Source organism: Anastrepha obliqua, chromosome 5 (assembly GCF_027943255.1).
Source record: "Anastrepha obliqua isolate idAnaObli1 chromosome 5, idAnaObli1_1.0, whole genome shotgun sequence".
NCBI classification, from domain to species: domain Eukaryota; kingdom Metazoa; phylum Arthropoda; class Insecta; order Diptera; family Tephritidae; genus Anastrepha; species Anastrepha obliqua.
The window spans coordinates 12,632,960-12,647,635 of record NC_072896.1 but is presented as its reverse complement, the minus strand read 5'-3'; the positions used below and the strand labels follow the sequence as shown (position 1 = coordinate 12,647,635).

General features: G+C 37.1%; 1 protein-coding gene across 1 annotated transcript in view; it reads left to right on the top strand.

Annotated features, from left to right (window-relative positions):
* Positions 1-14,160, top strand: part of LOC129247443 (cGMP-dependent protein kinase 1) — a gene marked incomplete at its 5' end in the record, with an annotated part of 42,563 nt that extends 28,403 nt beyond the window's left edge. The window contains 8 exons of the mRNA XM_054886572.1: positions 7,266-7,405; positions 7,563-7,846; positions 7,906-8,075; positions 8,142-8,380; positions 12,570-12,887; positions 12,959-13,190; positions 13,295-13,644; positions 13,719-14,160. Coding sequence (XP_054742547.1) covers positions 7,266-7,405; positions 7,563-7,846; positions 7,906-8,075; positions 8,142-8,380; positions 12,570-12,887; positions 12,959-13,190; positions 13,295-13,644; positions 13,719-13,884 — 1,899 coding nt within the window. The remainder of the gene's footprint in view (positions 1-7,265; positions 7,406-7,562; positions 7,847-7,905; positions 8,076-8,141; positions 8,381-12,569; positions 12,888-12,958; positions 13,191-13,294; positions 13,645-13,718) is intronic.
* Positions 14,161-14,676: the final 516 nt, after the last annotated feature.

Here is a 14,676-nt window from a genome sequence, read left to right as displayed (position 1 = left end):
AAATATGTTCAACAATTTGAGGCAGTTTGGAAATTTCACAGCAAAGTCTTGGTTGTGGAGTTTTAGGCGGCCAACAAAGCTTTTGTGCTAACAGCGTAAATCAACACAGCTCGCCGCAAATGAGTTTCGAAAAGTGTCTATTATAGCTCGCTAGTTACTCGTATTGTTGACAATGGGCTTTGTGGCGCTGATGAAGAAGGCCTTTGTGCTTTCGTGCGTGTGAAAGCTTATATACAGAGGGGCGCCTATCTGTGTGCGGGAGTTCGTGTGATTGAAATTGGAAATTTAAACATAAATAGTGATTTGCCTTAAAGTTTCGAAGGAAGAGATTGAAATACGAACTTTGTATTTAGGTGAATTCATATGTAAGCGCAAAAGGAATGGATGGGAATATAGTTAAATTGATAGTTAAACATAGAAAATATTCGTTAAACTTTTCTTCCTCAAACACAAAAGTTTTCACACCGCAAGTTCAAGTACTTATTTATGTACTTAGGACAGTTTCACCACTGTTATACTAGTTTCGCACTTGCTAACAATTTCCAGTCGAACTTAGCTACTATTTTAATAGGCGCCCATGCACTCTGTGTACTTAGTACTAATTATGACCACGAAAGCTGTAAGCCGTAATTGTTTCTCAGCGGAAATATTGCATTCATTCGGAGTTCGTAGCAAATATTTTATGATGTTTCTTGTTAACTTAAAATGTGGATCCAGTAGATTTTTCTAGCTTATTTTAAATAATTAATTAATTTGCTATCAACAAGTACCGAAGTGGTCTCAGATGCCACATACAAGAATACACAACTTCTTGAACACCCACTTTTATGTTTAAAACTTTACACTTAACTGATTTATGTGCCTACCCAAAAATGTATGTTTTAAATTTGTGATTTGTGCTTCTCTTTTCCTCGTATTTTGAAGAAGATGTTGTCCAATTTCCATTTTCTAATAGCTGTCCTACGTCTTTTCAAATTAAATACCTTTTCAAATAACAATAACCTCAAAAAACAAAATAAAGTTAACTAAAAAAAATAACAGAATAAACATAACAACACAGAAATTAACAAAATTTAACATAACATAGTACAACAAAACGTAACGTAATACTGCACAACATAACATAACGGGTAAGGCTTTCTCAAGTGGGCATCAAAATTACCAAAGTGAATATTTTGCGATGAAATTCAGCCAGGACTGAGTTCTATCATCCAGAAGCACACTCAGAAAATTTTGTTGTAAAATTATAAATAGTTTTTTTTTTATTAACTATCGAAGTTTTTTGCAGCGCTTGAATAATTATCACATTTCTCGTAAAGTAAGTATCCGATTACAACGATTTTTCAACTGCAGACTGATAAAGGATGATATTTTCTAAAAACGTTATTTTTGTTCCGAAACTTGATGTTTTGTTTTTGTAAAAAAATTTTTTTAATAAACAATTAAAAATTTAACTCATTTCTGCGCCTCTGGGATGAAAATTTTTTAAGGATATTTACGTAATAAACATCTGTGCATTTATGTATGGAAGAAAATGCGTGCAATTCGGCAAGGATTGATTACAATTAATTTTTTTGCGCCAGAATGCGCGCTTCGACTTACGCGGACGCGCACGAACACACAAACGGCGACTCGCGGGCGGCTTGCGAAAAACCGTTTTTCGGACACGTCTCAACGCGATATGCTTCCGTAAGATCAATTTTGCCGACATTGTCATTAGTTGTGTCTAGTCTCCTTCCGACTGCTGTGGTGATGTGTTTCGGTGATAATAAAAACTGTGATATGATGTAAATCGCGTACGTTAATGTGTACAAAACTAAGTATAGACTAATATAATGCCACATGTAAATCGTTGTTGTAAACCTTTCGGAAACAAAACCATAGTCGTGTTTACACAAATCTAGTCCGAATAAGTGACCAAAATTTGAAATTTAGCGAAATAGCTGGACAATTTGTGTGCCGTTCTTGCAGGACGTCTTTATACCAAGGAAAAGTTCACGTCTCCCCTATTGTATGTTCCACATACTTAATAAAATACCGTATTAAGTGTACTTATTATAAATGCATCATTTACAGGTTGGCCTAACTTTCAAAAATGATCCTCCGAATCCCGTTGAAAATTTCCCTAACGAAATTATTACTACTGAAGATAATGAACAAGAAGATCCTAATTTCACTTGTGCGGCTGTTGATAACGAAATAAAAATTGATAATATCAATAATTTACTAGAAATTTGTGATAATTTCGGAAGCACTGGAACATGACAGTTCCGCAGTCAATTTGTTCAATTCTAAATTGATTCAATATTTGATTAAACAGTTTGGTAAACGAAATGTGAAGAAAATCTATTATTTTTCCGACGGGGCGGCCTCACAGTACAAAAACAAGTACAATTTTATAAATTTACTATTTCACAAAAAAGATTTTGGCATCGATGCCGAGTGGCACTTTTTGCCTCTGCACATGCGAAAGGTGCCTGCGATGGTATTGGTGGTGCTATAAAGAGAGATGCGTACCATGCAAGCTTGCGAGATAAAATCCCGGTGAAAATTACGGGACCGAAACAGTTGTATGATTGGGCAAAAGTCAATTCTAAGAAAATTAGTTTTGATTACTGTAATAAACAAGAACATGAAAATCACTCTAGTAAGTGGAAAAAGCGCTATTCCAAAGCGCAAACTTTGAAAAACACGAGGCAGTTCCATTCTTTTATTCCAAAAGTTAAAAATTCCATCGAGTGCAAAATATTTTCAGCCCACGATCATTCTAAAATTATACCCATTATGTAAGGATAAACTACATGAAAAGTGTAAAAAGCGTGAATGATTTCAATTTTTTCTCGAAATAACAAATGAATATGCGATATCTGTATAACTTTCTATATCTTTTCACTTTTTGTGTCCATCCGTGAATTGTTGTTGTTTTTCAGCGAGAAATTTTAAGGGCATTTGCTGACTGAACTTACAATGTAGGTATAGATCTGATATGTAAACATAAACGTTAGTAATAAAGAAGTATATATCAAACCTTGCATGACAGCTTATACATTCCTTTGAATACATTTGATTTAATTATCATTACGCATTTCCGCGAGAGTCAAAGCGCAAATTCTGTTATACGTAAATTATTTATATGGCCAATCTTTAAAAACAAGTAAACACCAGTAATGGAAATGTCGGCAAAATTGATCTTACGGAAGCATATCGCGTTGAGACGTGTCCGAAAAACGGTTTTTCGCAAGCCGCCCGCGAGTCGCCGTTTGTGTGTTCGTGCGCGTCCGCGTAAGTCGAAGCGCGCATTCTGGCACAAAAAAATTAATTATAATTAATCCTTTTCGAATTGCACGCATTTTTTTTCATACATAAATGCACAGATGTTTATTACGTAAATATCCTTAAAAAATTTTCATCCCAGAGGCGCAGAAATGAGTTAAATTTTTAATTGTTTATTAAAAAAATTTTTTTACAAAAACAAAACATCAAGTTTCGGAACAAAAATAACGTTTTTAGAAAATATCATCCTTTATCAGTCTGCAGTTGAAAAATCGTTGTAATCGGATACTTACTTTACGAGAAATGTGATAATTATTCAAGCGCTGCAAAAAACTTCGATAGTTAATAAAAAAAAAACTATTTATAATTTTACAACAAAATTTTCTGAGTGTGCTTCTGGATGATAGAACTCAGTCCTGGCTGAATTTCATCGCAAAATATTCACTTTGGTAATTTTGATGCCCACTTGAGAAAGCCTTACCCTAACACAACATAACATATGAAGACAGCATATCACAACATTTCACAGCATAATAACATATGGTCAACCTTAAGAAAAACAAAGAAAACATTCAAAAAACATAAGAAAAAATGTATAAAAAAATAACATAACATAAAATATATTAAAACATAGCATAACAAAGCATAAAACTACATAATATTACATCACAGAACAAAACAAACAAAACATAACGTAACATATCAGAAGAACAGAAAAAATTAACATAATTGAACATAACATAACGCAACAAAACGTAACATGGACAAGAAGACATAACGCAGCATAACTCAACATATCATAAAAAGCATAATAAAATATAGCAAAACATAAGAAAATATTGCGAAAACACTGCAACGCATAAAACTACATAATATAACATAACACAACATAACGTAGCATGACACAACGTAACACAGCATACTAAAATAGAGTAAAACATAATAAAATATAATAAAAATATAACATAACAAAACTTTATATTGCATAACACAACATAACATAGCAAGACATACCGCAGCATAACACAACATTTCACAGCATAATAAAACATGGTAAAACGTAAGAAAAAAATATTAAAAAAAACGTAACATAAAATATATTAAAACATAACATAACAAAGCATAAAACTACATAATAATACATCACACAACACAACAAACAAAACATAATGCAACATTTCAGAAGAACAGAAAAAATTAACATAATTTAACATAACATAATACAACAAAACGTAACATAGACAAGAAAACATGACGTAGCATAACTCAACATATCATAAAAAGTATAATAAAATATAATAAAAACATAACCAAAACTACATAATATTACATAACATAGCACAATACAACATTTTACAACCAAATAATATATAGTAAAACATAAGAAAACATAACAAAAACATATCACAACAAAGCATAAAACTACACAATATTACATAATAAAACATAAAATAACAAGGCATAATGCATCATAACACAACATATCATAATAAGCATAATAAAATATAGTCGAACAACAGAAAATATAACAAAAGCATAACAAAACATACCAGAATATACAATATATATATCGCACCCTAAATACAAAAGGGTCACAACTCAAAATGTACTTCTGCTCAAATATGAACGACACGTTATCAATAAAACGGTCCGCGGATGACATATGGCAAAAATAAATTTTTTGTTTTTTGGTAGGACTGTTATAAGCTTACATGGCAAATTTCAGCGTGATATATCACATAGTTTGTTTTCTGTGCTACTGTAAACAAGTCAAGCTCGAGTGTGGAAAATTTTGAGTTGTGACCCTTTTGTATTTAGGGTGCGATATAACATGACATAGCGTACGTTCCCATGACAGTCGGTTCTACGTTACCGGAACGACCCGGATATACAGGGGGAACGATATGAAGTGTTACCTATTCAAAGCACCATAACTTTTTTGTATGAAATTAGTTTTTGCATCTGGCGAATTCGAAAGCCCTTGTGTGGACGAAATGAAGTGTGGAACATGATTTTTTAACCATTCTTGGTTCACACGAGCTTTATGAGACGGTCCATGGTCTATGACCGAAATATTTGGTGTCCACGGCTCTAAAGCAGCTTCTAAAACATTTTCTCGATAATAAATCGCATTCACTTTGACACCAGGCTCGAAAAAACGGTTGAAGAGCGTCCATCAGCGGTCACTGCGGCCCAAACCATTACTTGCGATGGGAAATTGTTTGGAGTGGCCATACGTAGGCTCAAATTCTCGTATAAGCGTTCGGTCAAGTAAACACGATCGTTTTGAGTGTTTATGAACTGCTCAATTCAGAAATTTTTTTGATCAGATAACACAATGCTAGGAAATTCGCCACGCTCGTGCACGCACAACAACTCCTTTGCTCTTTCGCACCGAACTTTTTTTGCTGGGGATGAAAGATAGTGTGCTTTTTCTAACTTGTAAGCCTTTACCTTGAGCTAATTTTTCAATACGCGTCGAATGCTGTCTTGCGATGTTTTCAGTTCTTTGGCCATTTTTATTCCACTTCGACGTGGATTTCATTCAAGTCGAGCCTTCACTTTCCGAATCACTTCTGGCGTTGTTGCGGTTTTTTTTGGTCCACCTCCATAGCATTTTGCAATGCTACCAGTATCACTTTATTCACTTTGAGGTGACTGAGCTCCCGAACAATGGCTGGTTGTGATTTTCCAGCCAAATATAACGCAATCACACTATTACGTTTGAATTCCATCACAGAAAAAACAACAACAAGAACATGACATAGCATAACAAAACATAATAAAATATAGTAAACCACAAGAAGATAATAATAAAAACATAACATAACAAAACATAGCACAGCACAAAATATCATAACATATTAAAAAAGAATGTAACATAAAAGAACATAGCATATAATAAAACATAACGTGGCATAACATAACATATCACAAAATAATAAAAAATAACAAAACATAACGTAGCATAACGTAGCATAACACAACATATCGTAACCTATTGAAACATAACAAAAAAAATATAACATGGCATAACATAACAAAACATATCATATTATGGTACAACATATTACACACAATAGCATAACATAACACAATATACCATAACATAAAATAACTTAGCAAAATACAAGATTGCATAGCATAAAATAACATTAAATAAAACAAAAAAATCCACTTTTTAGATTACAAACAATTATTTCTTTCATTTATTATTCTCATCTGTAGCTTAGCTTTGAATGCCAATTTTACACCCTTAGTGAGATGCTAAACCTTAGCGAGAACTCAACGATAACTGCCAATAGTGAGCTGGGTCGTGATTCAGGTGTACTAATCGAGGTAAACTACCTATAAGCTGGAATTTTTATACAACAACAAAGAGATATGCCGCAAAAGTCTAAAATTTTCTTTCTTGAAGTAGTTAGCGTGTATTTATTACGTAGTTCTAGTTGCGCACTGCTAGCAAATACTTTTCTTTAGTACTAAAGTTTAAATTTCGTTACCCAAATTTTTTACAAAAAGGCTAATTTTGTTCTTCTGTTGATAACTAAATAAAGAAAATGGGGTTTTTGGTGCCTCAAGAAATAATGCGCCATTCCTGCCGCAGTTTTTGAGTGAGCACCAATGTTCTTGACTACGGATAACGGCTGCAAATAGCGAAGCATCTAACCCATATTTTTTTAATTCCGATAACTTTTGTTTAGAAAATTAATTAATATCAAAATACAATCACAACAGCCTCAGAAGTATTTGCAAGTTAGCTCAACATTTTTTTTTTTTTTTCTTTTTACTTTTGCAATGGTCGCGCTGCTGTCAGTTATATCGATGCTCACTTCCTTCAATTAAACTCGTCTGCTTACAGCTCAATTCCAATATTTCACTCGACCTCCAGTTTAGTGCTCATTTATCCCGACATGTTATCTCAATTTTTACTACTCACATTTATTTTAACAACCCATTCAAAATATATTTATTAACTTTTTACAAAAAAGGATCAATCGCCCACGCTGAAGGATAGCGATAAAAGCGACCCACCCCAAGCGCATCGCATCGAGGGTGGGCTCATATTCACGCGTCCCAATTTACCCGCCAAGAAGGATGTTCATATCGAGTTCATTGAAAAGGACAATGAGTAAGCGAATTTCGTGAAAATTTATTGCTACATATACGCAACCAGCATCCACTAACACATCTTTTTTTTCTCTTCTCATCATCTTCTCATGCACGCGCATTTAACAAATACTCGTATTTTTATACGCACTCCGGCTTATCCCGCACTTGGCATGCAGAACACGCAATCTCATACGCAAGGCTATCGAACGCAATGACTTCCTGAATAACTATATGGACAAGGAGCGTAAGGAGATGGTAATCGATGCAATGGCGCCAACATTCTACAGCAAGGACTCTTTCATCATACATGAAAATGATGAGGGTTCGGAAATTTACGTCTCCGAAACAGGATATTTTGATGTGATCAAAGGTGGCAAAGTGGTGGGTAGCTTTGGGCCAACGACGCTATTCGGTGAATTGGCCATACTCTACAATGCCAATCGCTTAGCATCGGTTAGAGGTGAGTTGGGCGAAAATAGAATTGCGTGTAGTATAGCAGTGGTATAATCTTTTCTGTAGCAACAACAAATGCGCGTGTTTGGAAAATCACACGCGAAACATTCCGTCAAATTATGGTGTTATCCGAGTCGAAGGAACGAGATGAGAACTTGACTTTCTTGCGCGCAGCGCCGTTCCTTAACGATCTGTCTGATGAGGTGTTGAACAAGGTGGTGGATCTGCTACAGCGGGTATGTGAGAAATATATTAACTTTAAAAGATTTACGGTAACTTTTTTTTATCCCCCTTCTATTTAGAAATATTATGAGCCCAAGGCGTGCATCGTGCGCGAAGGTGAAGTGGGTAATGAGTTTTTCATTATACGCGGCGGTACGGTAACCATTAAGAAGAAGAATGAGCAGAATGTGGAACGTGTGGTGGATCGACGCAAGCGTGGAGACTATTTTGGTGAGCAAGCGCTACTCAATGCGGACCGACGACAAGCGAGTGTGTATGCGGATGCGCCCGGCACCGAAGTGCTCAAATTGGATAGAGAGTAAGTGAGCTTTTGTCATATTCTTAACTGAGATTTCATTTGTTTATATGTATGTGTACTCATCCGGACTGAAATTTGAAACTAGCAAAAGGCGTGCCAAGAAGCACCGATAGATTTGGTAACCCCTAGAACATTCAGGCTAGGTTAGGTTAGGTTTGGCAGCCGCATCGCATATAGAGACAACGATGTTACTTACACAATGAAATGGGTCCGTTGTGGGCCGCAGGGGCTGGGCTATATTTCCCTCTCCATATTCAACCATTCTGAGCTTTTGAGAAAGCATAAAAGGTTGTTGATACCTAAAGTGTATAGCTTATCTATATTCGTTAAGAAGCAGGATCTTCAATATCGGTTCTTGCCTCTGGCTAAAGCTGGGCACATGAAAAAAAAGGTGTTGAATTGCTTTCAGCTCCTCCTCATTTCTGCAGCCACGACAGAAGTCTGTGTGACAATGGCCTGTGAGGACCCCTACTAAGGTTTTAATTTGTAGTCTACTCAATTTTATAATACTCTTGGACAGACGTAGACTTAGTCTTGGCCATGTCTGCCTAGCAATTTCACAGGAGTTAACGCTAATCCATCTTTGATTTGCAGAACTGATTAGTGCATCCTTAATAAGAAGCTTACAAGTTGAGAGAGGTACCCCCATGCAATTACCTATGTTTGGCATACGGATACCTTCTCTTGCAAGTTCGTCAGCCCTACAAGTCCCTGGTATATCTCTGTGGCCTGGAACCCAGCATAAGATAATACGATATTGCTTGGCCATCTCATTTAGAGATTGGCGACAACGTAGGACACACTTTAATGTTGTTTGGAATGCATCCAGGGCCCGTAGGGCAGCTTGGCTGTCTGATAGAATACAAATATCTGTTGATGATTTTCTGTTTACCATATCTCTAACCATTTTAAGGCTTCCGCTTGAAAAACACTACAGCGATCTGGTAGTTTAAAGGATTCTCTGACAGAAAGCCCTACGCAATACAACCCTGATCCTAGACCGGCGTTCATTTTAGATCCGTCCGTGTAGATCTTAATGGGCGTGTTAGGTCTTGGATCTCCTCAAGCCATTCCAGTCTAATAGGGATTTTCATTAGGAAATTCCTTTCGAAGCAGAGAATGGGAGGGTGATCGTCACAATCACTGGGTATATCCATATAGGAGTCTAAGATGGTTGAATGTCTATGTGTGACAGTCTTCCATTGTGAGCTCGCTCTGAGCCGGAACAGGCCGCTTAGTTTTTGCAGAAGAGATCTAGGGGTGGCAGATGTAGTATGATATCCAAAGCCATGGATGGCGTGGTTTTCATGACGCCACGTATTGCTAATTCCGCTGATCTCTGCACCTTATTCAATAAATTAGAATAGGTTTTTTCTGCGTAGCACACCACCAGACAACATTTCCATATAGACGAATGGGTCTGACGAGAGCAGTGTAAAGCCAATGAGCAACCTAATATTTAATTCCTCATGTCTTACCTAACGTTCTCTTAGAGGCATAAAAAGCTAGGTTTGCTTTCCTAACTCTTTCGAAGATGTTTGACTTCCAATTCAATTTCCTATCTATATTTAGTCCCAAGTATTTGGGGTGTTCCGAAATCACAAGACCTTCCCTCTTCAGCATAATTGGACTTAACTGAGGGATTCTGTGTTTCCTGGTGAAGAATATGAGATGTGTTTTGCCTAGACCACACTTGTATTAGTTCTCTTAATGTGTGTAAATACAAATTTACCAGAGGCAGCAATAACAACATCATCAGTGTAAGCTGTCACCTTACAGCCTAACATTCAGGCTAAAAAGCCTGTATTCAAAGCTCTAGAAAGTAAAACAGTAGATAGTCAAGGAAGAAAGGAGAGAAGTAACAGCGAAAAAGACACATATAATAGGGACAGGACAGAGATGGCTAGTCTTATGAGAATATTCCATACTTTTTGGCAGATCTAAAAATATCATCCAGTTTGAGAGAATGAATATTACAGAATCTCGCGGCATCGGAACTCAAAATTCGTAGCCTTGCTCTAACGAAGGCAGGATACGCACAAAAAAAATGCTCAGTCCTATCCACCTAGTCCAAGCAAGACAGGCAAATCAGGTCCTCAATGATTGCAATGGCGGTCATATGCTCATCCCAAGCGTGTTGCCTTGTAATAATACTGACTATCAATTGAATGTCTTTCCTACCAAGTTTTAGAAGAAAGTTCGACAGTTTTTTTTGTTGGGGATTGTCCCACAGCACTTTTCAGTTCTGCAGTGTTCTAGACTGGGCCATCGCTCTTTATGTAAATTGCATAGATAATCGCTGATCCAATTCATGATTCCTGTAGAACTGATTCTGATTATTGGCCCTCCTCGCTGTGGGGTAACCACTGCCAATTCATCGGCAATCTGGACTATCTTAGGGTTTACTAAATTTGCCTTATTTCTGAACTTAAAACAAATCTATAAACTCAACTAAAACTCTAAAAATAATATCACTGATTTTTAAGCAATTGCAAATTTGATACAGATATCTTAGGCTATTAAAATTTTAACAAAGCTTGGACCTTTGTAAGGTTTTCCAAACTCAGCCAACGTAATTCAAACCGAAAAACGGCTCCGCGTTTTCTCATCTTGAAGTCATGTGAACTAACATAAAAAACAAGGGCACTATGAACTCATGCTTTCACTTGAGCTTTCGCACAAAGTCGTTGCCGCAGTAGCCGAATTGGTTGGTACCTACCTACAATTCGGGAGTGCATAAATTCAAGTCTCCGTGCATGAACATGAAATAATAGAAAATAATTTTTTTTATAATTGCGGTTGCCCCTCGACAGGCAATGACAAACCAGCGGGTAAATTTCTGCCATGAAAAAGCTCCTCATATAAACCATTTGCCCTTCGGAGTCGGCTTAAAATTGTAGGTCTCTGTATTTGTGGAACAACATCAAGACGCACACCACGAATAAGAGGTTGAGCATAGATAGGTAGGTAGGTAAAATGGCAAGAGTACCCCAGGCACACTTCAAGTAGCACTTACGTGCCGTTTTGATACCATAATTTGGACCACTACCTGTGCAAAAAAAAATTTTTGGGAAGTGAAAGCCTTCTACAGCCATACAGTGCTGTTGATGTAGTGGAGGAGAGAAAAGGGATCTAGGCTGGAGAATTTCTTCAAGTCATCCCCAAAGGGCATGCTAAGGTGTTCAACAGTCTCTTTCTCTGTAGGATCTCCACAACTTCTGCAATAGGGGTTGTACGGAACTCCAAGCTTCTCCGCATGAGTACCGATCACCCAGTGACCAGTGAACACCGCAATGAGTTTGGAAATTGAATGGCGGTGGATTCCCATCACCTTAAGCGTTCTGTTTCTATCGTTTTTGGGCCATAGTGTTTCCCAAATAGCACACGATGAGACAGACCTCCATCTGTCTTCCGCTTTTTTAGAAAGAAATTGTGTAATTTCCCTTTAACAACGGACAAAGGGACACCGATGTCTGCGAGGGGCGCAGCTGAAACCGGTTCTATCTACCCCTTCCTTGGAAGCTCGTCGGCAATTTCATTTATCTCTACATTCCTGTGCCCAGGAACCCAGATAAGATAGATGTTTCCTGCTCGTTCGAGATGTTTAAGTTCAGGAGTTCACCAAAAGAGAGTTGCAATACGGCAACGAAAGGGCCTTGATCGCAGCTTGGCTATCGGAAAAAATATTAAAGTCTCCATCCCGAAGCATTTTGCAGGCCTGCAGGATCGCGAAGACCTCTGCTTGAAAAACGCTGCTCGTTTCCGGCAGTTTAAAGAAGACCGAAATGCTGGCTGACTTAGAGAAAACCCCCGCTCCCCCTTCAGATTCCTTCTTGGATCCGTCAGTGAAATCAGAGATACCTATATCCGTGTCGACTCTCCCTTCTTTCCACTCTTGCATGCTCGGAAAGATATCCCTAAGGCTCATAATAAAAAAGCAAATCACTTTCCAAATCCGGTGAGCTTTCACCCAAAGTAGAATAAACAGGAAATTGCTTGGCTTTTAATCTAAAATAACACATACAAATATTTGCTATGAATTAGAAAAAAAAACTTTATCATAATGCAAAAAGCTTTGAGAGCTCTGAAAGCTGTCTCGCTTAGCCATTATTCGCGATAGAATTGTTCTTCTTCACTCTCGGTGAATGCAAAAACCGTCTAAGAAAAAATTTCATTCTTCCCCCAACAGAGCTTTCATCAGCTACCTTGGCACCATACCACAACTGCGCGAGAAACCCGAGGAGCGTAAATCTGCCGAACGCAAACAAAGCAGGCAGCAATCCGAATTTGATAACGAATACGCCGATATACAGTTAACTGATTTGAAAAAGGTCGCTACATTGGGTGCTGGAGCTTTCGGTTGTGTTGATTTAGTTTCCTTCAAAGATAAAACATTCGCGCTGAAAATTATCAAGAAAATTGATGTAATCAAACAGGATCAGGTGGAGCATGTCTATAGTGAGAAGCACGTGATGATGAAGTGCCGCAGCTCGCCATTCATTATTGAGTAAGTATTGTGAAAAGCCTATATACATATTTTACTACAAACATTTGAGCTTTCACGCTTTCCCCTTTAAGGTTGTATAAGACTTTCCGCAATGAAAAATTCGTTTACTTCCTAATGGAAGCTTGCATGGGTGGCGACATATGGACGGTTATGTCACAGCGACGCTTTTTCGATGAGCGCACTGCCAAATTCATAGCTGGTTGTGTAGTGGAAGCTTTCGATTTTCTACATTCGCATAATATTATCTATAGAGATTTGAAGCCAGAGAATTTAATGCTGACAACAGACGGTTACTGTAAATTGGTGAGTGTTTTAGATAATATTTGGAATCTGTATTTTATCTCACGACATTAAATTTTTGAATGTAACTTATGAAGCTTTAAAAACTTTCACTGCTCTTTCTCCAGGTGGATTTCGGCTTCGCCAAACACATACCACCGAATCAGAAGACCAATACCTTTGCTGGCACACCCGAATATGTGGCGCCGGAGATCATTTTGGATCGCGGTCATGATCGCGCAGTCGACTACTGGGCGTTAGGTATCCTTATATTCGAGCTGCTAGTGGGCAAAACACCGTTTCGCGGGCAAAATCAAATAAAAATCTACCAACAGATATTGGGTGGCATCGATGTTATACAGATGCCATCGAAAATCCCTCGCTCGGCGCAGGGGCTAATCAAGCATTTGTGCAAGCAATTGCCGGCAGAGCGTTTGGGTTATCAGCGGCGCGGAATTTTGGATATTAAAAGGCATAGGTGAGTTGGGTGAACAGCAAAGAAGAGGCAAACAAAAAATATAAGTGGAAAATAAAAACATAATTTCTTTGTAGTTGGTTTGAAAACCTCGATTGGAATAAATTAAAGTACAAGCAACTGCCCTCGCCTATAAAGCGGCCCATTACAAGTAACATTGATTTGCAATATTTCGGAACAACTGGTGTGGAGAATGACTTTGAACCACCGGATGAGACAAGTGGCTGGGATATAGATTTTTGAAGGGCTGGGCGAAAGACTTGAAACATTAGCCATATAAATTTGATTTTCTAAAAAGCAATTTAATTTAAGTTTATTAAGTATTTAGAATTAAGATAAATATTTCTAATGCTAATAACTACTATTAGGAATTTTGAAAAAAAAAAAATTTATATGAAAAATTTTATTCACGTACACAAGTAATTATGACAAATGAGTGTTCTCTGAATTTTCACGGATATTTTAGCTGTACTGCATATAAGAATCAAGCCTAATTATTATAGTTAGACTTTATACCGAAATTATAGATTTAAGTAATATAATTCACACGAAAATTAAAAATGTTTATTTTTTAATATTAGGATAAGTGAAAAGTTCTGAACAATTTCCGCCAATTGTTTTTGAACAGGTTGATGTTGTTGTAGCAGCAAAAACATCACAATAAATGTAAGAAGAGTGCTGCTGGAGTGACAGTCCGGGAGCCAGGCGTCGATTTCGGACTGCGTTTTTATATTGTTAAATTCTTGACTATACTTGTGACTTAGCTTTCATGAATAACGAAAGTGAACGTCAGCTGGCGCACCCGCGGTCGGTGTGATTGTGGGAAAAAATTTCTACCAACTCATTTTATACCGGCTGAAATTTGTTTCATGTATTGTTGACATTTAGTAGAATAAAAAAAAATAGTCAGCTGCGCGGTAGAGGGGAAAAAACACGTCCACGCTCTAAACCCAACAATCTCTCGCGGAAATAGCTTCAAACATTTTTTAAAAGTGTACCTAAAAATATAAATAAAATATCCTCTAAACTTAAACA